This window comes from Diceros bicornis, chromosome 15 (assembly GCF_020826845.1).
Source record: "Diceros bicornis minor isolate mBicDic1 chromosome 15, mDicBic1.mat.cur, whole genome shotgun sequence".
NCBI classification, from domain to species: Eukaryota; Metazoa; Chordata; class Mammalia; order Perissodactyla; family Rhinocerotidae; genus Diceros; species Diceros bicornis.
Window position 1 is genome coordinate 8,975,295 of NC_080754.1, and position 25,793 is coordinate 9,001,087.

General features: G+C 36.8%; 1 protein-coding gene and 1 long non-coding RNA gene across 2 annotated transcripts in view; one reads left to right on the forward strand and one right to left on the reverse strand.

The window, feature by feature from the left end:
• LOC131414686 (uncharacterized) overlaps window positions 1-5,447 on the forward strand; it is a 90,459-nt gene extending 85,012 nt beyond the window's left edge. The window contains exons 2-3 of the long non-coding RNA XR_009222217.1: window positions 4,552-4,623; window positions 5,295-5,447. This is a non-coding gene — a long non-coding RNA (uncharacterized LOC131414686). The remainder of the gene's footprint in view (window positions 1-4,551; window positions 4,624-5,294) is intronic.
• Window positions 5,448-5,481: 34 nt separating this feature from the next.
• The window catches only part of LOC131414684 (uncharacterized), a 50,730-nt gene continuing 30,418 nt past the window's right edge, over window positions 5,482-25,793 (reverse strand). Inside the window, exons 3-4 of the mRNA XM_058555727.1 lie at window positions 6,616-6,756; window positions 5,482-5,815 (exon numbers count right to left, since the gene is read on the reverse strand). Coding sequence (XP_058411710.1) covers window positions 5,776-5,815; window positions 6,616-6,756 — 181 coding nt within the window. The 3' untranslated portion in view covers window positions 5,482-5,775. The remainder of the gene's footprint in view (window positions 5,816-6,615; window positions 6,757-25,793) is intronic.

Consider the following 25,793-nt stretch of genomic DNA (forward strand, 5'->3'; position numbering starts at 1 on the left):
GCAAACATAATCTAACAATAAAAGGATCATATATCATGATCCTTTTATTTATTCTCAGATGCAAGGATGGTTCAACATCCACAAAATCAATATGAAGGATTAAAATCATATGTTCATCTCAATAGATGCAGAAAAAGCATTTGAAAAAATTCAACACCCAGTCATGATAAAAACTCTCAACAAACTGACTTTAGAGGGAATGTATCCCAACATAATAGGGCCCATATATGACAAGCCCACAGCTAACATCATACTCAATGATGAAAAGCTGAAAGCTTTTCTTTTAAGATCAGGAACATGACAAGGATGCTCACTCTCACCACCTTTATTGAACATAATCCTGGAAGTCCTGGGCAGAGCAATTAGCAAGAAAAAGAAATAAAGGGCATCCAAATCAGAAAAGAAGCAGTAAAATTTTCTTTATTTGCAGTTGACATATTACATATAAAAAGCTCTAAAGACTTCATCAAAAAATTGTTAAAACTAGTAAATGAATTCAGTGAAGTTGCAGGATACAAAATCAACATATGAAAAGCAGCTGTGTTTCTATACACTAACAACAAACTATCAGAAAGAGAAATTAAGAAAACAATCTCATGTACAATAGTATCAAAAAGAATAAAATACTTAAGAATAAATTTAACCTGGGCTGGCCCAGTGGTGTAGTGGTTAAGTTAGCGTGCTCCACTTTGCCGGCCCAGGGTTCACTGGTTTGGATCTCCTGAGCAGACCTACGCACCACTCATCAAGCCATGCTGAGGCGGTATCCCACATAGAGCAACTAGAAGGATGTACAACCACGACATACAACTATCTATTGGGGAGAAAAAAGGAAAAAAGTTGGAAGATTGGCAACAGATGTTAGCTCAGGGCCAATCTTCCTCAAAAAAGATTAAATTTAACCAAAGAGGTAAAAGACTTGTACACTGAAAACTATAAGATATTGATGAAAGAAATTGAAGACGCCAAAAATAAATGGAAAGACATTCCATCTTCATGGGTTGGAAGAATTAATAGTCTTAAAATGTCCATACTATCCAAAGCGAGCTACAGATTCAGTGCAATCTCTATGAAAACTCCAATGGCGTTTTTATAGAAATAGAAGAAAAAAAAAATCCTAAAATTCGTATGGAATCACAAAAGACTCCAAATAGCCAAAGCAATGTGAAGAAGAACAGAGCTGGGAGCATCACATTTCCTGATTTCAAACTATATTACAAAGCTAAAGTAGCCAAAACAATAAGGTATTGACATAAAAAAGGACACATAGATCAATGGAACAGAATAGAGAAATAAATCCATGCATACATGGTGAATTAATTTACAACAATGGAGATAAAAATATACAATGGGGAAGGGATAGTCTCTTCAATAAATGGTGTTGGGAAAACTGGACAGCCACATAAGAGAATGAAATTGGACCCCCATCCTACACTATACGTAAAAATCTACTGAAAATGGTCAAGACTTAAATTTAAGACCTGAAACTGTAAAATTCCTGGAAGAAAACATAGGCAGTAAGCTCCTTGACTTGGAAATGAGTCTTGGAAATGAGTTTTTTGGATGTGACACCAAAAGCAAAGGCAACAAAAGCAAAAAATAAACAAATGTGACTATATCAGACTAAAATCTTCTGCATAGCAAGGGAAACCACCAACAAAATGAAAAGGCAACCTACAGAATAGGAGAAAATATTTGCAAGCCGTATAGCTGATAAGGGGTTAATATCTGAAATACATAAAGAACTCACACACTCAATAGCCAAAAAATAAACAATCTTATTTAAAAATGGGCAGAAGACCGGAATAGACATTTTCTAAAGCAGATATACAAACTTCCGACAGTTACATGAAAATGTGCTCAATATCACTAGTCATCAGGGAAATGCAAATCAAACCACAGTGAGATATTATCTCATACTTATTGGAATGGTTATATCAAAAAGTCAGGAGATAACAATTGCTAGTGAGGATATAGAGAAAAGGGAGGGCTTGTACACTGTTGACGGGAATGTAAATTGGTACAGCTATTATGGAAAACAGTATGGAGTTTCCTCAAAAAATTAAGAATAGAACTACCATATGATCCAGCAATTCCACTTCTGGGTATGTACCTGATTGAAATGAAATCACTATCTTTAACTGATGTCTGCACTCCCACATTCATTGCAGCATTATTTACAATAGCCAAGACATGAAAACAACCTGTCACCACAGACAGATGAATGGATAAAGAAAATGTGGTATATACATATATACATACAATGGACTGTTATTCAGCTATAAAAAAGAAGAAATCCCTGCCATTTGCAACAACATGGATGAACCTGGAGGGCCTTTCTCTAAGTGAAGTAAGTCAAACACAGCAAGACAAATACTATATTATTTCACTTCGACGTGGAATCTAAAAAAAACTGAACTAATAGAAATAGAGAGTAGATTGTTAGTTGCCGAGTTGGGGGGGAGGGAATGGGTGAAGGTGGTCAAAGGATAGAAACTTCTAGTTATAAGATGAATAATAAGATGAATAAGTTCTGGAGGTGTAATGTACAGCATGGTGACCATAGTTAACAATACTGAATTATACACTTGAAAGTTGCTAAGAAAGTAGATCTTAAAGTTCTCATCACAAGAGAAAAAAAAACGTAACTATGTGAAGTGATGACTGTATTAACTAATCTTATTGTGGTTATTATTTCACAATATATCCGTATATCAAATTATCACTTGTACACCTTAAAATTACACAGTGTTATATGTCACTTATATCTGAACGAAACTGGAAAAAAAAGAGAATTTTTAAGACAAAACACAGACTGGGAGAAAATATATTCAAAACTCATATCTAATAAAGGATTTGTATCTAGAATACATAAAGAAGTTTTATTAGAAGAAAAATAACAGTGAACAATGGGCAAAACATTTAAACACTGTAGCAAAGACCATATATGTGTATGGTAATAAGTTCATATAAAGATGTCCAAAACCTCTGGTCACTTGGAAAATGAATATTAAAACTCTAGTGAGGTAACACTATCCACCTACCAGAATGGATAAATTTAAAAGACTGAAAACGTGAAGTGCTGGTGAAGACAGGGAGCAACTGGAACTCTCATATATTGTTGGCAGAAGGCAAAATGGCGCAATCATTTTGGAAGAGTTTAACAGTTTCTTATGAAACTGTAAATACACTTACCACGTGACCCAGCAATCCCACTCCTGGGTATTTACCAAGAGAAATAGAAACAGATGTCCACAAACAGACCTGTATGAGAATGTTTCTAGCTGTAGTTACAAGAGCCAAAAGAGGAAACAATCCAGCTGCTGAATGGATAAGCAAACTGTGGTGCATGTGAAAAATGGAATATTACTTGCTAATAAACAAGTAACAAACTATCGATGCACGCAATAACAGGCATGAATATCTAAAGCTTTCTTCTAAGTGCAATAAGCCAAACTCTGAAGGCTGCATACTGTATGATTGCATCTACATGGCATTCTGGTCTGGAAGAGGTGAAGCTATAGCAAGAGTTATCAGATCAGTGATGACTAGGAGCTGAGAGTGGAGGGAGAGGAGTGAACGCAAAGGAGCAGGAGAGACGTTTGCGGGAGTAACGGAAACATCTTCTTATCATGACTGTTGTATTCATCTGCTAGGGCTGCCATAACAAAATACCACAGCCTGGGTGACTTTAACCGCAGTTTATTTCCTCACAGGTCTGGAGGCGGGAAGTCCAAAATCAAGATGCCGGCAGGGTTGGCATCCTCGGAGGCCTCCATCTTGAGCTCAGGATGGCCACTCTCTAGCTGCCTCTCCATATGGTCTTTCCTCTGTGCCAGGATATCATTGGTGTCTCTTTGTATGTCCAAATTTTGTCGTCTTATAAGAACACTAGTCATACTGGATTAAGGCCCACCCTTAAGACCTCATTTAACCTTAACTACCTCTTTAAAGACCCTTCAAATATAGTCGCATTCTGAGGTACTGGGGGTCAGGGTTTCAACATATGAATGGGGGTGGGCACCATTCAGCCCATGACAACTGTGGTGGAAGTTACACAACTATATACACTTGTCACAACTCATCAAATATAATTGTGTAACTGTTATAACTATATACTATAATTATATACAACTAGGTAATTTTTTAATTTTATAGTTTATGCTTTTTAATATGTTGTTTTTATTTTCATTTACTTTGAAATATCATCTAATATCAACTGTATATAGTTGTGAACACTTAAAGGGTAAATTTTGTTGTACACAAATACAATACTAATAACTCAATACAACTTATTTTTTAAAAAGAAGAGAAAATGAGTATATTTACATAGTCTTTGTACAAATTTTTAACTAGCACATTGACACAAATTTTTAGTGAAGTCATAAAATGTACTATTAATGACTTAGGATTTTTCTGTAGAAAATCCTGAGGAGGAGTTTGGTAACTCTCACATAATTAATGGCATTTTCCTAAGGTCATTCTATTTTGCAAAAAGAAAATGGATACTGAGTTGTAACATATTGCCATGTGTTTGCATTTATCTTTTAGAAGTACAGCTGTTGAAAATGCAACTGTTGAAAAACCATTGGAACCCTGTACCACTACATTATATATTCCAAGGTCAGCCCGTTCACCCAGAATAAACTATTGTTAAATATGAAAAATGCTAGTGATCATTAACTGATACCATGCTGTAATTCTTCAAGTGGTTAATGACTGCATCATTCTTAGAAATGACTGTGTTGAAGGTATAAAAGTACTCTTCTACTAAATTTTCTAGGAAAGATCTCAAATGCCTCTCTAATTCTCCTATTTTTATTTGGGCAAGTTTTGGCAATTATCACTAGGAACATCTGGGAGGACACAAAAGATGACATGGGTTTCCAAGAACAAGCTAGACCAGCTGGCTTGCCAAATGTCAGCATACGGGGTGCGGAGGACTGTTACTTTAATTTGTGGAGGTCACGCTATGCGGGTTAGCAGTGAATCCCTCCATCACAGAACACCACTGTATGTCTAAGTTTAAATTCATCCTCACAGTTGTGCAAACAACTTAAGAGTGCAAATAAATGATGTAACTCCCCCATGTGGAAATTATAGATAAAAATTAGTATTGCCATTAAAATATTTAATATATGACAGGCCTAAACATCAGTTACAGCATTTATGCCAATGTATATTATTTTAGGATCTACAAATAAAATGATACTGCTGGCAACTTCTTTAGAATGGAGTTTCAGTCACAACACTTTATGAAGATAAAAAAACCTTTTTTTTTTTCACTTTGACAGGTTGTTTGTGGTGTTACCATGAGAAAAGTGCTTTCACTGAGTAGGTGTCCAGATTGAACACTACTGCTGACAGGAGAGACTTTGAGCAGACTCCCAAAGTCCCACAGTTTACTTCCTGGGAAAATACATCCAATTCGGCTCTACAAAAGATACAGGAGAAACGTCTAAGACACCCAGCTGTTTACCACTTTGTGATGACTAGCTGGACTCCAGCCTAAACTCAACAAACTAATTTGTGAAGCAATTTAGTTTAGGCGTACAACTTAGTAATGATCTAATGAGGAAATATGTACATTGTATGTGTAGTGGATTTGGGCATATCTTCACTGAATACTTAAAAAAATAAGGACAGCAGGAATCAGAAAAAAATTTCAATTGTTGAAAATGCACATAAGAGATTCTCTTTTTTTTTTTTTTTTTTTTTGGCAACTGTAGTAATAAACGCTTTTCCCCATGAAGTATTGACACTGAAAGAGAAATATCATTGCTTCCTCCAGGACCACCTCATGTTCTGGATTTTCCTAGAAGAGAGAAGTCATATGTCAAGCAAAATATACTGTCACCCTGGTGACTAAAATATTGTAAAAATGATTTCAAAAACAAGCGTATTGTATGCTGCCTAGAAAACTCCCACATATTGTACACTCTTTCAGGAAATTCCTTTCTATAGAATATTTGAATCCAATAAAAGAAAATGATATGTTTCTAGACACATTCCTCCAGTGCATTGTGTCTCAAATCTTACTGTGCATAAGAATCACATGGGAATATTTTAAAAATGTGAATGATAATTTAGTAGGTTTAGGGTGGGGTCCAAGACCCTGCATTTCTAACAAACTCAGATGATATTGATGCTGCTGGTCTGCAGATGCACTTTGAATAACAAGGCTTTAGAACATTCCACATTTGACAGCTGAACACTGTCAAATCTATAATCTATTTGGGCAGTAGTATTCTATTGGTACTGCTGAGGTTTTGTCTTTAAGAAAAATAATATTTGAAAATACAGCCTATTCACTTGAAAAGTGTGTGCTTGGGAACTGAAAGTTGAGAGAAGCAGCATGAGGACTAAAGCTGAATCTCACAGCCCCAGAAGGACTGGCGGTGAAAGCTTTGGCTATGAATACTAAAACAGCCACAGTCGGTATCCCATCCTGCTTTTTTTTTCCCAAATGATCAAATATAATTTAATCTTGATCTCCCTCTGTGCTTCCGAATTGATGTTTGAAATTTGTTTTAATAGTCCATGTATTAGTTTTCTCTGGCTGCCATAACAAGGTATCACAGACTGGGTGGCTTAAACAAAAATTTATTTTCTCACAGTTCTGGAGGACAAAAGTCTGAAATCAAGATGCTGGAAGGTTGGTTTCTGCTGAGGCCTCTCTCCTCGGCTTCTAGATGGCTGTCTTCTCCCTCTGTCTTCATATGGTCCTCCCTCTGCATGTGTCTGTGTCCTAATCTCCTATTCTTATAAAAACACCAATCATGTTGGATTAGGACCCAATCTAACAACCTCATCTTAACTTAATTATCTCTTAAAGACCATATCTCCAAACACAGTCACATTCTAGGTACTGGGGTTAAGACACTAACATACGAATTTAGAAGGAACACAGTTTATCCTATAATAGCCCATATGACTATAGATAACTATAAAATTATACAATTGGTATATAAGTATACACACACACACACTTCTTTAAATGGATACACTGAGTTATACAGACCCAAACTAATTAAATTAACACTAAAATATAATTTTAAAAAGTGACATCAGAGTCTTCATGGTTCTCCTGGTTTTGGTACGTAAAATGAGGAACTAGAAGGGTTGATCTATCTGATAAGAAGTAACAGTTGGAGGATTTAGGTGAAATAGACAATCGCCACTCATGTTCTTTGAATCTTCTTTCCAGTCTCAGAGTCTCAACTCCACGTAACAGCTCATCGGTTCACTTAGGTTTCCAGAAATAAGACATAGCAGTTCACAATAACACTAAGAGATTGTTTGCCTGTTTCACTATCTGAACATTGGCTCTGATGCTGCAAAAGCAAGAGTGGGCGAAACTGCTGATGTCTAAGCACAAAACAAAGCAATAGGACCAAACAGAATTAGTAGTCAATACGTTCTTTACGCTACACACTTGGGGTAAAAGTGTCACTTTCACTTACGAATGCCCTTAATGACGCAGTAAAGATTATTAATTTTATTTCATCCCAACCCTTGAGTGCATGACTTTTTAAATATAAATCGCTTTTGCTGTAGATTGGCGTATGATGGTTGTCTCCAGGAAAAGCTCTCATGCAATTGTTGGAGTTGTAACCTGAACTAGCCACTTTTCTCATGGAGCACTAAGTTGACTTGAAAGAACCATGAACAGAAAAACTACGGTTATTCAGATGTGGGCATTTGGCAGATATTTTCTCAAAAATGAACATAATGAGTCTGACACTTCAAGAAAACAACTGACAGTATTTGTTGGCAAGGAGAAAATTTGAGCTTTCAAGCAAAAAACAGAATTTTGAGAAATTTGTATCCGTCTCTGTGAGCTTCATGCCTTCTCAATATGGAAAGACTTTTCTAATAAGATTAACAAATGTTACTATTTAATCATGTATAATAAAACGTTTCAACATTTAGAAATCTGCACAATTCAGTGGACCAACATTTTCCAAATGACAAATGCAAAATCGAGCACGGTAGAATGTGAAAAGATTGTCTAATGATTTTAATGGAGTCAAAAAGTTCATTAAAATAGTTTCGATTTTCACATTGCAACTAATCTTTAAGAAATGAACACTTGTAGAGTGGAGTAGTGTGAAAAAGAACATCCAAATTGTTCCAAAAAGCTATTAAAATATTCCTTCCTTTTCCAACTACATATCTTTGTGACATTGGATTTACTTTGTTTATTGCAACCAAAATGTCACATTATAACTGACTGAATGCAGAAGCAGATACGTGAATTCAGCCTTTATTAAATCAAATATTAAGTAAATTTGAAAAAATAATAAAATACAGTAGTCACGCCTTATCTGTGGTTTCATTTTCCATGGTTTCAGTTACCTGTGATCAACCGTTGCCTAAAAATATTAAATGGAAAATTCTAGAAATCAACAATTCATAAGCTTTGAATTGCCTGCTGTTATGAATAGCTGACAAAATCTCAATCCATCCCGCTCTGTCCCATCCGGGCCATGAACCATCCCCTTGTCCAGCGGATCCACACTGTACATGCCACCCACCCATCAGTCACTTAGTAGCCATCTCAGTTATCAGACCAACTGTTGCGGTATCACAGTGCTTGTGTTCAGGTAACCCTTACTGATGGCCCCCAAGAGCAAGGGTAGCCATGACGGCAATTCAGATCTGCCAAAGAGAAGCCGTGAAGCACTTCCTTTAAGTGAAAAAAACGAAAGTTCTCAACTTAATACGGACAGAAAAAAAATCATATACTGAAGTTGTTAAGATCAACAACAACTTTTATTACAGTATATTGTTATAATTGTTCTATTTTATTATTAGTTATTGTTGTTAACCTCTTACTGTGCCTAATTTATAAATTAAACTTTATCACAGGTCTGTATGTTTAGGAAAAAACTATATACAGGGTTCAGTACTTCTCGTGGTTTCAGGCACCCTCTGCAGGGCTTGGAACGGATTCTCTGCGGGTAAGGGGGGACTATTGTAATGCTGCTCTGGAAAAATGCTTTGGAAAATATTGTTATCTTCATAAAACTAGATTTTATATTAACATGTAATGGGTTAATTATTACTATTTTTAAATGAGTGATTAAATATTTAAATTTTTCAATATTAACTTCTAGTACAGTAAATATCAATAACTATAATTCACATAAACAAGACTCTGTCGTCTTCAGTAATTTTTAAGTATAAGGGTCCTAAGACCAAAATGTTTGTGAACCACTGCTCCAGGGAATACACACTCTTTTATTCCAGCTGAGGATTCTGCACAAATCCCTACAGGGTCACCCAACCTTATGATGTGAGCTAGACCAAGCATGAACTTCAAAGAGCCCCTTTTATATTTCTTCCCCCCAAAACAAAACAGAGCTCGGCTCTTCCTTTCCCCAAGATTAACCTAACCATATTTGTCTTTGCAGAGTTGGCAAGAGGCTCAAAAAGAAAAAGCCCATTCAATCTAAATCTTATTCCTCCAATTGGAAGAAGAAAATTTTTAACACTTCTTACACTCCTCCCTGCAAACATAGTGCAGAATCATTCCTGAGAAACCCTTCATTCTTCCTACCTGGGCCCATTCAGTCTCTAAGGGCAAGTGTTTCTTCAGCAGAGAGCTAATGATAAAGCACCATGATATGAGCCAAAAAGATTGTGAAGGAAGAGAGAGTTGTCCTCATCTAGGTCTACCTTGACTAATGTCATCGTCATCGTCATCATCCTCCTCATCATCACCTACCACATCCCACACAATATCCATAGCTACTAAGTCTTGTACCTTATGTCAGGCACTGTGCTAGGTACTTTATAAAAATCACCTCCTTTAATCTCCATTATATTATATCCTTAAAGGTGGATATTATATTATTTCCACTTTACAAATGGGAAATTAGAACTGAGAGCTTAAATAAATAGCCCAAGGCCTCAGCTAATAAGTGGGATGATCTGGAACTTAACTAAACCAGAGTCTTAACCACTCAACAGAGAAGCTGCACTGCTTCCTATCAAGTTTATGTACAGGGGGATTCATGAACATCATTCTGAGAGGCCTCACTTGCCACTTTGTTTTTGTCAAAGTCCCATTTCCCTGAAGGATGGGATAGGAAAAAGTGTTGCGTTCAAAATCAATGTTTACAACTTTGAGAAGTTATTCTGGGAGACTTTTTGTTAAGTTATGACAGAAGGAGCTTTATTTTGAGTGACTCTATGAAATTTTGTTTGTTTATTTGCATACTATTATTGTAAATGAAACTCATTGTCTTACATGGCTTTCACTTGCTAATAAAAAGAAGCATAAAATTTTGCCTGGTAAGACATATTTTGTTTTCCTCAACACAAAATTTAAGGAGGTCTTTATCATGTGGAGTCATACAAGAGAGATTCTAGGTTACATAACGGACAATGTCTTCAGCTACCATTTCTCAAGCAATAAAGAAGTGTTCAAATGGCCATTTCTTATATTGACCCTCTATAAAAGTTTAGAGTATAACATTAAATCATATATCCATGAAAATATTTCTGAAAGGAACTAAGTTATTATCACTTGGGTATGTTATTCTGGCTGACCTAACTTGATGTGGAGACTTGGTTTGGAAAACCCGGAGAAATGAATAGTTAATATATTCTTAGCCTCCATTATTACATCTCAACAGAGCTGATGGCAAGTGCTCACTCACAGTCGACTCTTGATTAGACTTCCTGACATCGCCTGAAGAAGTGATATTACGTGGTGTTTACGAAAAAGAAATCCTGTGCTTTAGATTCCAAATATTCAGGCAACTGGCAAATCTGTTTTAAAAATTTAGAAGCCTGTCATATTCTCCGCCAGAGAAACATCCTAAACTCTACCTAGGTAAGTCTCAGGCAGGGCTTGCAGATTAACCTCGTTTCTTTCTTTCAGAGGAACAGACGTTGAATCTATCTAAATTCCTAATGACGAGCAATAGCTCATCTGGACCCTGAGCCTGAGTTTGGGTGAGACTGGCACTGAAGGGGCAGATTATAGAACTAAGGAGGGTATGATGATGCCTACAGTAAAACACAAAGAACCACTGAGGTTTCCATCAGAGGGGGCTCAGCAGAGAAGCAGAATCCTAAGACAAGTCAGCAAGACAGACGGCAAAGTTACCAGAGTGGATAAAGGATTCCAAACTTTAACTAGAAGATTCTAGGGCCAAGGTTCATTTTCAAATGTCCCCAGGCCCAGTGTATTTGGAGAAAGGGATTTGTAGCTTTGACAAGCCTGCTCAAATGAAATCTGATCAAGATCTGAAGGAAGTCTTCAGACCACAACCACCACCATCACTACTAAGATTTTTTGTTTCTTGCTGGGAAATATGGAAAAGTCATATTAGTTCCAGAATAAAATCTTATTAGGACAGGTTAAGTTAAGGATTATAAACTTCAAATATCTTTTATTCGAACTTACTTAAAATCAGCATGAGAAAATTTTGAGGCTACACAACAAAGCATATCAGTTTCCTATTGCTGTTATAACAAATTACCATAAATCTAGTGAATCAAAACAATACAAATTTATTATCTTACAGTTCTGGAGTCCAAAATGAGCATAACTGGGCTAAAATCAAGGTTTTGGCAGGGCCGCATTCCTTTCTGGAGACTCTAGAGGAGCTTCCATTTTCTTGCCTTTTGTAGCTTCTGGAAGCTGGTCCTTTGATTTCCTGCTCCCTCATTTACTTACAAGGATGCTTGTGATTACATTGGGCCCAGTGGATAATCCAGAAAGCCTTCTCATCTCAAGGTTAACTGACGAGCCACCTTAATTCCATCTGCTATCTCAATTCTTTGCCTTGTAAAAAAATGTATTCACAGGTTTCAGAGATTAGGATGTGGCCATTGTAGGGAAGCCATTGTTCAACCTACCACACCTGCCAATAAAATTCACTAAATGATACTTAAAAGAGACCACAGCCACAAACCAATAGATGGAGATTTGAAGGTATGCAAGAGCTTTTGACAGTGCATTTGCTTCTTGAATCTATTAAAACAAGCTTTGCAATATGATAGGAAAGCTTTTTGCCTTTTGGCAAACAAAGAAATTCAAATTTATTTTAAGATGTTACAGACTAAGTGTAGAGTTTAAACTTAAATGTTATAATTAACTCGTGTCAAGATCACATTTGAGATAGATTAATCAATAGATAGTTGCTGACTATATATTAATAAACTTGTGAAAAACTCTTACCCTGCTTTTATATTCCTGTTAACATAGTTTTATATACTTTTTGTATTATAAACCATTCCTGTATTTATTTATTCTTAGTGTGTCAGTAGTCAATAATGGATTATATGTATATAGTCATTGTGGAAGATAATATATCAAGATTCAATGTTAAAATTTGTTGAGAAAGATATTAGCATTGCATTCTGTAAGAATATTCAGGATAAAATAGCTTTCTAATTTGGGGTGGAGAAAGAATTTTCATTAATATAAAGTATGCTAAATTTGAGTCCATCCTGAGGAAAACATGTCTGAGGAGTTTTATTTATAATAACATAGATATGGTCCAATCACTCAGTGTTGAGATTGAAAAATTCATCTGAAAAAAAAAATTTCTCATGTCCTTTTCAGCTTTAAAATTTTAAAATCAATGAGGTTACTGTATAAGCTATAAGAAAGTCCTGGAAGTTAGAGAATGCAAATGAGTATGTCATAAAACTGTAAAACCTAGAGAGATAATATGCCTAGTCATCATTTGATGATTTCAATCAATCATTTATCTTACAGAAATAATTCCATGAGAAACAGTATTCTCCACTCTACCTTCGTTATTGAATTGGACCTGACGGCTGAGCCCAGGCTTCCCATTGATTTGATTCAATTTTTTAAAGACTAAGTTACTTATAAAAGGATTTTAACCTAATACATTTATGTGTGACTTCATCTGAATTCCATTTGAGGTGTTGTCTCTCTAACTTTGCCAATTATTTTCATTATATTTTGTTTTATTTATCTTTTTTCAACTTCCTGGAAGTCTTGATCAAGAAATGGGGGTTGGGAGGCACAGTTTAAGCACAGAGCAATCAAAATTAATTTATCCACAGTTCTTTCTAAAATAAAACTGAAAGGATTTCTCATAATTCCTTGGACTCAGAATGTTACTTGCAAAACTACAGCAACCATTTCTCTATTTTAACCTTCTTCTGTCCTTTGGTCAGACTCAGGGGCGACAATATGGAGGACAAGACTAAGAGTGTAGAAACAGTGGTCATTTTCAGCCTTGACTGAAACATCTATTTCTAAAATTGAACCAAACAAAAAACAGGATGACGATTATTAAGAAATAATGTTAGGCTTTTAGTTGGATATAAGCCTTTAGATTTATCCATAGACCCTGTGTTGGAGAGACACAATTTTCAGTGTATACTGGTAACTCATCACCTGACTCCCAACTCTACTCACCAACACCACCTTCCTCACTTCAGTGTTCCAATTTCATTGGGTTTCCACTTTCCACACAGCCGTGTGCTGGAGGGAGGTGACTTTATCCCCAGCCCCAATCCCTGCTCACTCCTTTTCTCATGAGCAAGCCAAAAGCTATTGATGGGGTTCAGGGCAGGCCACCCCAAGATGTGCCACTCTGGTATGCAGATTATAGTGAGATGAAGACAATAAAGGCTCAAAAGATTCTGAAAGAAACTTTGGCCTTCCCCTTAACTGCCTAAAAGAATTTAAGATAGAAGGCCTGTTCCAGGAAGGAGCTAATACCAGGAGATAACTATAGTGTAATGTAAAATAGGTGTGATAAGAAAGGTACCAACAAGCCTATCTTATCGAAATTCTGTTTCTTGGGCCACATTCTCAAACGTTTGCTTTTCCACCTCCATGTGAATTGCTTTCCTCCCCTTTGAAATCCCAAACCACCACCCCGAACATCCTCCTTTGTCTTTAGCTGAAGATGCTATTTAACCTGGCAGCTCGGCCATTTTGGCCAGTTACCCAGCTTTTCCTGGGTCTCTCCCATGTATACGTGTTATAAAGCTTTGTTTTATTTTCTCCTGTTATTCTGTCTCATGTCAATTTAATTCGTAGCCCAGCTGGAAGGACCCAGAGTGGGTAGAGGATAGGTCTTCCTCCCCTACACGATAATATGGACTCCATTATAATGTCTTCTGTAGTTTACAAAACCCTCAAAATGAATGTAAACCGGAAGATCTAGAAAAGAATCCGTGACTCAAGTCAGTGTAACAAACAGTGTTCCTCCACTCATTCATTGTCACTAATCCTTTAAACCACTTTCCCCCTTTTATAGATCTGCGTGATCGTTGAGTCATAAACTCTTTTCTTAACCTTGTCATAGAATTAGGGACACGTGAGAGGTTGAGCAACTTACTGTATTTCTCAAAAATATCTTAAGTTCCTTAGCTTCTAGCTCTTTCATTTCTAATCAGTCTTTTTCACAGAAACTACTCAAACACCTGCTGAAGGCTTTGGGAATCCTCATTCTTAGCAGGGCAGGATAAAAACTTGCTTCAGCTTGAAGACAAGAGAAATTGGCAACTCAGTCAACATACCCCTTTCACAGCATAGTAGAAAGGAAAAAAAAAAATCCTAATTAGGTGAAAAGATGATGGTAGGCACTTTTGTTAGGAAAACCCCTTGATGAGCCATGGTGGGTCTTTCAAGATGAGACATAGAATATCTATTGCCTCTCTTCATTTGCTGTGATTTAAGTAAAAACACAAGAAAAAGAGAGAGCAACAGCGATAGCACCACAGCCTCTATTGCTAGGGCCAAAAGTCTAATATTTTAGGGACTGAATTCTAAGCATTTGCAAATAGAGAAAATAAATTCATTACAGTGAACATATCAGCTTGGATCAAATCAGAATAAACAACATGGGATACAGCAGGAACAACATGGATTGAAGAAACAAAAGGACCAAAGAATATACAAGAGGCAGCAGAGCTGGACAGAAACACGACTAGGTTCACCAAGCGGGTGGACGTGATTTGGTATGGAAAAGCAGTGCAGTGTAATAAACTGAGCACAGGGTTTGCCTTCAACCTGAAACAGGCCTGGGATCAAAGTCTGACCCAGGCAATCCAGTGGCGCAATCTTTGGCGAAGTTCTTTTCTCCCTTAACCTTCAGTTTCTCTGTCTATGAAAAGTCATACTGAGAAAGGTCCTGGAGCATAATAGGAAGCTATTTCATCATTAAATATTTGCAATAATAACCAGACATCTCTAGATACACCTTATTTTTTACAAATCTGTATTTATAACCTGCTTCATATATTTTTGTTTATATTAACCTCCAGTTTTATACAATTGATTACAATGTATTTATTGACCAATCTTTTTGTTGCCATTATATAATCCTGGGATAAAGCATAACTTTAGCTCTTGCTAAGGAGGGGTAGTTAATTGTGTTGGACTCAACCAACATCTCTTTGCCCTGGTGCCCTAACTGGGTAGACATATCTCTTACATTTCCTTTCAGCACTGTGATCTGGACTTGCAAACATGAAAACTTAAAGCATTTTGTATGTTCCTGACATACAATAAGTCTTAATAAATTATGTCATCTTTTATGCGACAGAAGACTCTTGAAAAACTTTTGTGTTGAAACTGAGCACAACATACACCAAAATATTTCATCCATTTACAAATCTGTCCTCATGTAGATTTTCACTGTGTGTCTCTTTAGTACAGCTTTTACTGGCACCAGTTATCTGAAAACAGGCTCTGGCATACTTTAGACAACATAGACTTATGCAATGAAAGGATAAAACATTGACTGTAGAGTTAAAGTTGAAATAAAGTGATACTAAGCCATACTATTTTAAAGGAAATTTATAGTTGTGTGCGCATTTCTCCACCTACCCTGCCCTCCAGTAGCCTTCACAACTCTCCAACCCTGCCTGCCAATATTTATTAGATTTGATTGAAATCCATTAAACAGTTTTTGTTTGTTTCTTTTGGCTTGATATTCTGTGATCATTGAAAAATGCAAATGTCATGTAGACCAGCCAAACACTTTTGCTCATAAATATTGGATGTGCTAGTATTCTGCATGTTTTATACTTCTTTTGAATTTTAACATTTAACTGAGCATAGTATTATTTACTTTCATTACTCATTGAACTAGAAATAGAAACAGAAAATGATAATATAATGGTTGTGGTTTTAATATTAAATATCAGTAATTATGTGATAGCAAAAAATATATATATATTTCTCATTGTACTTAAGGTAGAGAAAAAATATGTTGAAAACAAAACAAATTACCTGCTGACGTTCGATTTGCCAAAAATTTCAGTAAATCATTTTTCTAAGGATAACATCGTTTATCTTTCACTCAATCATCATTCTCTCAAGTGATTTTTTTTCATGTTTAGAAAATCCCTATTTTTCGTCAAAAATTTGGCCTCATTCATTATCTACAATGTCCCTGAATCAACAATAGGGTAGCAAGTTGCATACCAGAGGCGTTGTAATATTCTTAAGTACTTATATGAAGCTCTATATATTCTAAGTAATTTATAATATTTTATATTTCTCCTCAACATCCTAATCTATAGCCCATATCTTAAAACAAAAGCCAATGGAAGGTTATACTCTTTTCAACAGATTAATAAATGGTAATAACTTACAACAAAATAAAAATTTCACAAATACAGGTTATGTTTTCAATTTGATTGTAGCAAGTATGCTATAGATACAAAAATAGTCCCTCATTTCATCCATTCATCCTATTTTCCCAAAAAGTTCTCAATCTGATTCTGGATGCCTATACTTTCCTGTGATTTCCAACTCACCCTGGACTCAGAGCACTGCAGACCAGTAATGTCTTTAGCTTCTTCCCAGAGGAAAACTTAGAAAGGTCTAAAGGGCCATTCAGACAAACGGACTTGGAAAATGAGACCCTCGAGCACTGTCTGGAGTACACCACCAGATGCAAGATGGCACTGTCACAGCACTGGAGTAAGCAGCCTCATTCTACCTGAGAAAGGTGTGCCCAAGCTTGTTTTCACTCTCAGTTCTTTGAAGCCCCTGGGAGAGCTCAGGCGGGTACATGTATTTCGTGACCACGTATTGATTGAAAGGCTGCATATTGAAGTACACAAGAATAAGAAGTGAATGTAGCTCATATAGTTCTTGGTTCTGGCACTTACTGTGTGCCTGTGGACAACTTACTTAACCTTTCTGCACCTCTGTTTCTTCCAATGTGTAGCTGCAAAAACTACTATCTTTTTTTTTTATATAATTTTTATTTATTTATTTTTTTCCCCCAAAGCCCCAGTAGATAGTTGTTATGTCATAGCTGCACATCCTTCTAGTTGCTGTACGTGGGACGCCGCCACAGCATGGCCAGACAAGTGGTGTGTCGGTGCGCAACTGGGATCCGAACCCCGGCCGCCAGCAGCGGAGCATGTGCACTTAACCGCTATGCCACGGGGCCGGCCCAAAAAACTACTATCTAATTAGGTTTTTCTGATGATTAAATAAGAAAATATATGTACAGTATAGCTGAGAGTGAAGTTTTAATAAGCACTAGCCATTATAGTGTTTACAATTATCATGTCATAAGGGACATTCACATTAGTTTAAGTCATGAAACTTTAAGTTGCTTTAAGTTGCCTATCATCTATTTGGCAGCCTTAGACTTAAAACATTAAAACTTTCATCCATTTATTCATTGTATTCATGTTTTTGGTACACCTAGTTGATCAAGGATTTTATTAAGAACTGATATAATAATACAAGGAAAAATACTTCAGTATAGTATAGTGGAAAACCACACTTTTAAACATTCTAAGCCTTAGTTTTCTATTCTTTAGAATAAGAATAATAATAGGGATATTTTAGGATTAAATGAGATAATATACTTATTTAGTATATAGTAAACATAAAATTAATACTATAAAATATATGCTGGATAGAAACATAGAGATAGAGATGAGAGAGAGAGAAATATTAAATGTGTGGCACAAAATATAGGATTTAAGAGAAACAAGAGACCATACAGGCTAGAATTACTGATGAGAATATCATTAAAAGGTAATATCCTTACTGGACTTTAAAGCCAGAATAGAATTTGATACAAGCAAAGATGGGATCAGGCTATAGAAGCAAACTACAACCTAAGATCAGATTGTGGACTATCTTGAATGACCCACTCGAGAGGAGTGGATTCAAAGAGAAATTATTGGAATATATAACAATTAAACATAACGTGATTAATTCAGTGTTTTGGATGGCCAGTTTTCACATTTAGGTGTTATACAAGTTAACCATGCAAAGAGGTACTATAACGTAAGTAAGGTGGGTGGAATAAAGAGAAACTAACGGCAGGAAGAAGAGTTAGGAAAGTGTAGCAGTTGGTACTGCGGTGAGGTGACAACTATCAGACAAAGGTGAGAGCAGTGATGAATGAGAGACCTTTCACAGGATTAGCCCAGTGGGTTTGTTTGTTGGCTTGCTTGCTTGTTTTGCAAAATAATGTACAGAACATCTGGGACTTACGATGGTTCAACTTATGATTTTTCAACTTTATGATGGTGCAAAAGGGATATGCGTTCAGTAGAAACCGTACTTCAAATTTTGAATTTTGCTCTTTTCCTGGGCTAACTATGTGCTGTCTGTTCCTCTCTCGTGATGCTGGGCATGGGCAGTGGGTTCAGCTCCCAGTCAACCATGCAATCACGAGGGTGAACATGGGGGTGAACAACGATACACTTACAACCATTCTGTACCCATCCATTCATTCTGTTTTTTCACTTTCAGTACAGAATTCAATCAATTACACAAGATATTCAACACTTTATTATAAAATCGGCTTTGTGTTAGATGATTTTGCCCAACTGTGGGTTAATGTGAGTGTTCTGAGCATGCTGAAGGTAGGCTAGGGTAAGCTATGATGTTCAGTAGGTTAGGTGGACTAAACGTGTTTTTGACATACGATATTTTCAACTTATGATGGGTTTATCAGAACATAACCCCATCTTAAGTCAAGGAAAATCTGTATATTGGAGTAGTATAGAAGACTTCTTAAGAGCTGAGAATCTGATTGGAGGCAGGTACCAATGACAAAAATGAAGAGAGGGATGGTGACGATGATGTTAGTGTTAAGCATGTCTATACTGATGTAATGCCATAACATTCAACTGGAACTGGCCAATAGGATAAAAATTTAGGGCTAATGATATGGATTGGAAATACTTAAACATGTGTGAGCCTGTCAATTCAAGGGCATTAGTTTAAAGAAATATCACTGTCCCACTAAAAACAAAAGAAAACTCACTAGAATCACAGGGAGGTTGAGCCAGGAGCTAGAGGAAAAAGGAAAGAAGAGAAAGACAAGAGGGAGGGGAGAGAGATTTGGTTTGCAACCTCAGGAGCTTCCGGGTGAAATCTGAAACTGTGCTCCATACATGGAGGGCAAGGAGAGACTGAAGAAAGAGGCAGCCACTCCAGCTTGGTAGGTGGCAGGTTTAATAAGCAAGGGAACTTACTTATGAGGCTTGTCTTGGGTGCCGCAAGATGAGTAGGTCTCTACTCCCAGTGGCCGGAATCTTAAAGTTTATATAGGGGCCTCACCTGAACTTTGTCAAGTATACCATCCAGATGGTCTCAACAGCACCTTACTGTCTCAAAGCTGTGTCCTTGGAACAGCTCCCACTGTAGAAACAGGGGAAGAATGCACATTCCAAGGACAGAGGAGGGGGTGAGGATCTGATTGCCCTGGTCCAGCTTGAAGTTCAACTGGCTGTCATGTCCTCTTGATGACCTCCTCCAACAGACATAGAGAAAGGAAGGAAAGAACGGGGGGTGGGGGGGAGGAAAAAAGACAGACAGCAGCTGTCTCTGAAATGGACAGAGAGAAAGAAGAGAAGAGAAGTCAAAGAACTGGGTCTTAGTTAATGCCCCTAGCTAGAGGATGAGGAAAGACAAAGAGCCGCAAAAGGACTGTAAGAATTGGTTCAAACAAGGTTGCAGAAATAAAGCAGGAAAACATCAGTGATACTGAAGGTTAAGGAGACAGAGTTTCCATAAGTAATAATAGTCTAAAGAGACCTCAAAAAGGTCAAGACAAAGAAAACAGAGTAAATGTTCTTAGATTTGGCAAGAAGAGAACCACGACACAGTTTCAGTAGACTGTCGAAAACTTAAGTCCAATTTAAGAAAGTTAAGATGGGAAAAGGTAATGATGAGTATGTTTCTGAGAGAAGCTCTTTTGCAAATCTTTGATAAAAGCTCAGAAGTGAAACTTAGGCACATCACTCAGACTATTCCCTGTGTATGGATAATTTATATATTTCTGTTCCTCCAAAGACTCTAACACTGTATCCTGCATCAGCCCATACAGTCTGTCCACAAGTTCCTGGCGTCAAATACAACTTTCACCAGGCTGCAGATAGTGGAGAAGAAATTAACTGGAGGAGAGGTGCCGTCCACAGGTTGCTGAGCAGCCAGGACTGCCTATCAAACCTCTTGCTCTGAGTCGTTTTCACTCCACTGAATGATGCAGCCTCTAGTCCCCTTAGGGTTAAGAATGTAAGGCAGACGACAATATTTCTTCTCTTCTGGATGAAAAGCTGCACAATAGTTCAACAGAGCAATGGTGGGTAGGGGATAATATTTGAAAAAGAAATCAGGCTGTCTGCATGAAGAAGGAAAATAATTCGATTCCCACAACTCAATCTTCAAATTTTAGTTGCTTTCAGAGGAGATTTTGGTCATCCTTGGAAGACACATCTTTTAATTTTTCGTTTTCCCTTTGTCCCTCCCTTTGGGGAACTACTTTTTCTCTACCTCACCCGTGCAGGGATTAATTAAGTGGCGGTCTCCCTGGCCCCAAGCTGGTTACCTCTTCACAGTGACTGGTCCAGCAGTGAGAAGACGAGCCCATTGCATTAGACAGATCATTTTGGGAGACAGATAAGGATATTGTGTGTGGCAGAAAGAATGGGTCTTTTTCTTCTTATCTGAATGAGCTGTGAGAACCATGTAAATCTCACGATGAGAAGACGGAAATTCTGCCCCTATAGCCTGAAAAAAACCCCCAATCTTCAACAAAATAGGGATGGCTGTTATAGCAATTTTTAAAAGTCTCTGTTTCAAAAGTCATTTGCTGGTCTGCTCAAGACTGTAGAAATCCATACACATGAAATAGGTCATGTGACATGCCTTTTGTTTGTTTGTTTTTCCTGTAACAAGTAGGTCAATATTCTGCTGTTCAAAGGCAGTAGATCCTTTAGCGCCACAGATCAAGCCAAACTCCATTATCTATTGCTTCACCGAGCCAGGTGAGCAGGGCTTTCCTTTACAAGCCCTATCCAAGCAGAAGGCAGTGATCTCTTATGTCTCCAACACTAGTTTTTCTGTTATGCTTGATTTTTCCAGTTTTTGAGTTTAGAAATTACAAAATGATTCCAAGTATCCAAGATAGTACTTGTCACATTGTTATTCCTGAATAACCACAAAACTGCTTCTGAAATTATTTCCCTGGGATGACCATTATTTTATTTTCTATAAATTGCTTACTGGTTTAGTGTTAATGATTTTCAAAACTCATCTTTTAAAAAGGAGTCCTTTGAAGCCACGGTAAGATACTTGGATTTTAAATGAAAATAATTATGAAATGTTTCTTCTGTCTAAAAGAATGTTTCAGACTCCTTAGCATTACCACACAGCTGCTGAGAAGCAAGGATGAAATTTCATTTATAAGCTATCACTAATCTTGTGGGTGAGATGTACTATAGTGTGTACACAGGGACACAACTCATCAGTGGTCCAATATGCTAACTTCAAAGTGTTTTCTTGTAATGATGGTATGGGGAACTTGGAAATAAATCATAGCAATTAAAGAAAAAGTGTTCCACCTAAATTGCTTTTAAAATGAAGGAGACTATAGAAATAAACATAATTAATATTATTTCCTAAACAGTTTAAATCACTAAAAAATATGACAATCATGCAATTTCCATTCACAATAATACACATTTTGAGTGTTTCCCTTAACAATGTTTGCAGTTAATACAAATCTCCGACTAATGAAGTAATATATACTTATATTCATTGCTACTTACTACATTATGAGTATCAAGTGTGTCCTTGTCCTATAATACACTAAACATAAATGCATTGAAAAATGAGAAATCCTCAAGAAACATGGAAGTTTTACTAAATGGTACTTTTTTTTTTTGTGAGGAAGATCAGCCCTGAGCTAACATCCATGCCAATCCCCCTCGTTTTGCTGAGGAAGACTGGCCCTGGGCTAACATCCATGCCAATCTTTCTCCACTTTATATGGGACGCCGCCACAGCATGGCTTGACAAGCAGTGCATCGGTGTGCGCCCGGGATCCGAACCGGGGCCACCAGCAGCGGAGCGCGTGCACTTAACCTCTACACCACCGGGCCGGCCCCTAAATGGTACTGTTTTTAATAAATACGTAAAATAGTCTATAAAAACTGGATATTTTTCTGTAGAAAAATTAATGAAGCTTTACCTCGCTGCTAATTTGACTAGAGTCCTGTTTTTAAAAGAGCAATTGATTGGAAGTTATTTAAAGGGTTATTTTGTGCCCTGATTCCTTAAATATGAATATGAAGACAGGGGGTGACATATGTGAGCAGATTTAACTTTGCTAATTTATTCTGATTAATCAGGGTTGATTATCAACAATGTACAAAGAATCTTAATAACATGAGAAAATATACGAGTAATTGCCATGCATTGTCCTGTTAGAATAAATAATAGTTTATAACACAAAGTGACTCATCAAAAGAAAATTAGGAAATATGCAATATGCCCAGGAAATACTGGTTATCAGCAGCATCTCTTGCACATTTTTATTCCAGATTTCCTTAAGTCATGCTGTCTGTAACAGAGCAAACACTATTACTGCTACTTTTTTTGCCATGGTCATTATCCATTTTCCAATTTTGTTTGTCATGTTCTGGGGATTTATACTCAACCTCTTATTGTAACGCCCTGATATATTTCTCCTTCATAAGACCAAAGTTGTAGACCAGTTTGAGATGGATCCTTTTACTATCTTTCCTTCTAATGCCTCAACTTTTGCTTTATTGCTTTGAAAATAGAACATGTAGGAAAAAGTTGCCTTCTGTGTCTTGCTGCATCATCAACAACCACAATCTTGCAGGTTTATTTACTGGTCTTCAAAAACATACGAGCCAGAGGCTTCAATTAGCATAAGGGGAAGCAGCTTGCTGTTGCAGGTATTCCTATTTATCTCACCACAATATCCTCTTGATGCCTTCTTTGCTGTAAAACCCCAGTGATTTTTTTCAGTTTTTTCCCCCACCTCATTTAAAATTTGCAACGATATCTAGCTTATCTTTCTGAGTTTCTTCTTACCATATGTTCTTAGTCACTCATTCAAGTCTGCATCTGCTAATTATCTAGGATAGCAAGTCCTCGATATCAACTCCAAAACAATTGGAGTTTAAAGTAATTACGTGTTGCAGTAATAAATCAACTTCTGCTTCAAATTAATTTTTTTCCTTAGAATTATAGCAGTATACACTAGTATACGTAGTGTAATATATTAGTATATTAGTACATACTTAGTATATCAGTGAGTTTTGACATGGTGTCTCAACCTGGGAAGTTCAGCTACAGGGAACATCGTTATCATTACCCTTCTCTGAACTCTATCCTGTTGTATCATTATCTCTCTTTGAAATATAGTAAACAATATATAGATACATTATTCTTGTTCTCTATCATTTAACATGTGCAGTAAAAAGAAGTGAAGATTAAAACAAATATCCAAACTAAAAGAAATATAAATTTTAATAAAAATCGTACATCAAGGATAAAGGATAAATTTAAAAGAGCAGTACATAAGATCCTGCAATAGTTTATATACATGGATAAAAGGTTCCTGTCAACCAAAACTTTTTTAAAAATTGAAAAATGGTTGAGTACTTGCTTTAGAAGTAGGGCATGCTATTAAACTTTGCTGTCAATATTTTCCCATAAAATGATAATTTTGTTGTGAAAGCAAACAGTTGAGCATGATGCATTGGTTCCCCTTAAGAATGCTAGGTATTTCATAAATTTTAATTACGTAAGGCAAATAGACTAGTTATGTACCAATACAAATTTCCAGAAACAATAATTGCAGGGTATCATAAGAGAAATTGAATTTTTAGATATGATAGTTTCAGTCTGTCATTTTCACAGCTGTCTGCTAGCACCTTTACTGGCGCACAAAACCTTAACAGGTATTTGTTGAATGAATGAATGGATGAAAGTGCCTTAGGGTGATTCTGACTTTGTCTGGAGCCTGGTGATCTTTGGAGTCCTGCATCTAGTGATAGGCAAATTGTCCACTTTAAACTAGTGTCATGTTGGGTAACCCAGACGTGCGGGAATATGGACTTGTATCGAAGGTTTGGGACCGGGATGAGTTAAGCAAGGTACTCACTTAATGTACAAAAATTAAGTGGTTGCAAAAAACTCAGTAATCAATACAAAGTATATTTTAATGCAATATTTTAAAGAATATAATTAATGCAAAAAACATCCATAATGAACAAAAAATCAAAATGTTAAATGATGGCTGCTCCCACCACTTTGAGGATCAGATGAAGTACTTCCCTATGTTGCCAGTGAAGAATATAGAAGTGCAGAGAGTGGTAACATCCCATGGGTCTAACTTTAACCAGTGAAAGACAACAGACAGGAAGGAGGACGCAGACGAACTCTCAATCCTTCCTCCTCCAATGTGACTCTTCCAAGGTTTAGTGTTTCCATGTGGCGGCCCCAGAAGACACCCCACATGGCTGAGCAGCCAGCTGCGTTGTCTTGTGAAACTGTGACCAGCTCAGAACAATGGCCTTGTATTTTCTTTTCCCCCTTCCCTGTCCCACTTCCCCTTTCATATACTCTTTATGCCCTGAAATTGTATCTTTCTATAAAGTATAGCCCATACCACATTCCATTTTTTATGAAACCCCAGCGAAGACTAAAAGTGAGTAAGATGCAGTCCCTGCCCTCAGCAGGTTAACAGCCAAGTGACAGCTGCCACAGATAAGTTCAGCAGATAACTTCAGTGTGGCGCAGTAAGTGCTCTGTCTGTGAGCCCTCATGAAGGAGAACTAGGCACTAGGTGAGATCAGTGAGTTCTGAGAAATGAAAAAGAGTTTACAAAGAACCAGTAGCTTAAGTATATTGCAAGCTGAGCAATAGTGTAAGGAAACACGAGCATAGAGGAGTTGGCAGGAAACAGCACCTAGAAGAGCTTACTATATCCTCACACGCTACAAGATGATGGATGAAAATATCTTTCTAGAAACCTCATTCTCATTAGCTCTAAAATGAGGATGATAACAATGTCTACCCCACAGCATTATCTAGTAGGTTAAATGAGGGAATACATTAAAAAAGCACTTAGAAAAGTGTCTGGCAAATAGCAAGACTTCCCTCCCAAATTCGTTGACTGGCTCATACACTTTTAAAATCCTATTTGCAAAGAAATACACAGAGATTGCCACTTCATTGCATCTTTTCCATCTTTGGGAAAATTGTGTTGCATGTTAATAATTTGAATTATTTTAATATGCCTTTCCATTTAAAACTGACTAGTAAACATCTGTTGAACCACCTAGAAAATGGATTTTTGAAAATGAACTAGTGACTTAATTTAATAATGTACAGGAAGCCATCTAGCTATCAAATCTCAAAGTTGACATAAATAACTTTTTTTGACATTTGCATTTTTCCACTTTTACTTTTTTATTAAAAGAATCTATGTTTGTGCTTTATGGGACACTGAACAAAAATTACTAATGCTGAAACTCTG